The sequence below is a fragment of the Helobdella robusta genome (genome assembly GCF_000326865.2).
Source record: "Helobdella robusta unplaced genomic scaffold HELROscaffold_1838, whole genome shotgun sequence".
In the NCBI taxonomy this organism is placed as follows: domain Eukaryota; kingdom Metazoa; phylum Annelida; class Clitellata; order Rhynchobdellida; family Glossiphoniidae; genus Helobdella; species Helobdella robusta.
In genome coordinates this window covers 1-947 of record NW_008703999.1, presented here as the reverse complement: position 1 = coordinate 947, position 947 = coordinate 1, and the positions used below count along the sequence as shown (strand labels likewise).

At 30.8% G+C, this 947-nt stretch overlaps 1 protein-coding gene across 1 annotated transcript; it reads right to left on the bottom strand.

Annotated features, from left to right (window-relative positions):
- Nucleotides 1-6: 6 nt before the first annotated feature.
- Nucleotides 7-522, bottom strand: HELRODRAFT_184661 (hypothetical protein; the record flags this gene model as incomplete). The annotated part of the gene is made up of 1 exon (XM_009016575.1): nt 7-522. The coding sequence occupies one exon, from the start codon at nt 520-522 to the stop codon at nt 7-9; it is 516 nt and encodes a 171-aa protein (XP_009014823.1).
- Nucleotides 523-947: the final 425 nt, after the last annotated feature.

Genomic DNA, 947 nt, shown 5'->3' with positions numbered 1-947 from the left:
GCGTGATCATGTGAGGTTCTGAGGATCCTCGTCGTAATCTGGTTTGTATTCAACATCAACCTTTTCATCACCACTTTGTTCTTCTTCGCTATAAAGAACAGTGTCTGTAGGAGGAGTTGGAACAGGATATTCAACACTGTGGGGAACTGGTTTTATTGCAGATGAACAGTTAGGGTACACAATTGATGCTTTGGTTTTCTTAGAATGTCCTTGTATATTTGTCATGCAAAAGTAGCAGTCTGAATGGTGATCTCTTGGCTCACGCCATATCATTCGAATGGCAAAAGGTATTTGCTTTCTTTTCCCATTTAACCATTGAGTGAGACCTACGTAGCAAACACTGCAGCAAATATGTGGAGCCCAGGTTCTTTCTTGATCCGCCACCTTTACTCCAAAGTAATGGTAGTAGGCAATCTTTATTCTGTTTGACAAATTTTTTCGCTGATCACGAGGTGTAAATTGCCCACAAATATAACAAAAATTGTCTGGTTCATTCAAACAACTACGGTTAGATTTCTTCATTTTTATCACTGGATAAATTTAAAATTAATTTAGAATTGTATATTTATAATATAGTTCTGGAATAGTGTATTTATATAACAAAATTGAACAAAAAAAGAATAAAAAGAAGAGATGACTAATAAAATTTAAGGGAAACAAAATAGATTCAAAGAATAAAAGACAAAGATAATAAAATAGAACAAAGAAAAACATTTAGATATTTAAATTTGGTATGAAAAACTTGAAATTGAACATTAAATACAGCAAAATTTAAAAAAAATAAAAAAACAAATAACTAAAAAACTGTATGTGCTACAAAAATTTTGATTACATATTTGAAATCAGCATCAAAAACTCTATATGGATAATATAATTTTGCTCAAGTAGCAGACACAAAGTTAAAATTTGTTGTCTAGTGTAACATTTCTAATATGAATTAAATCGAA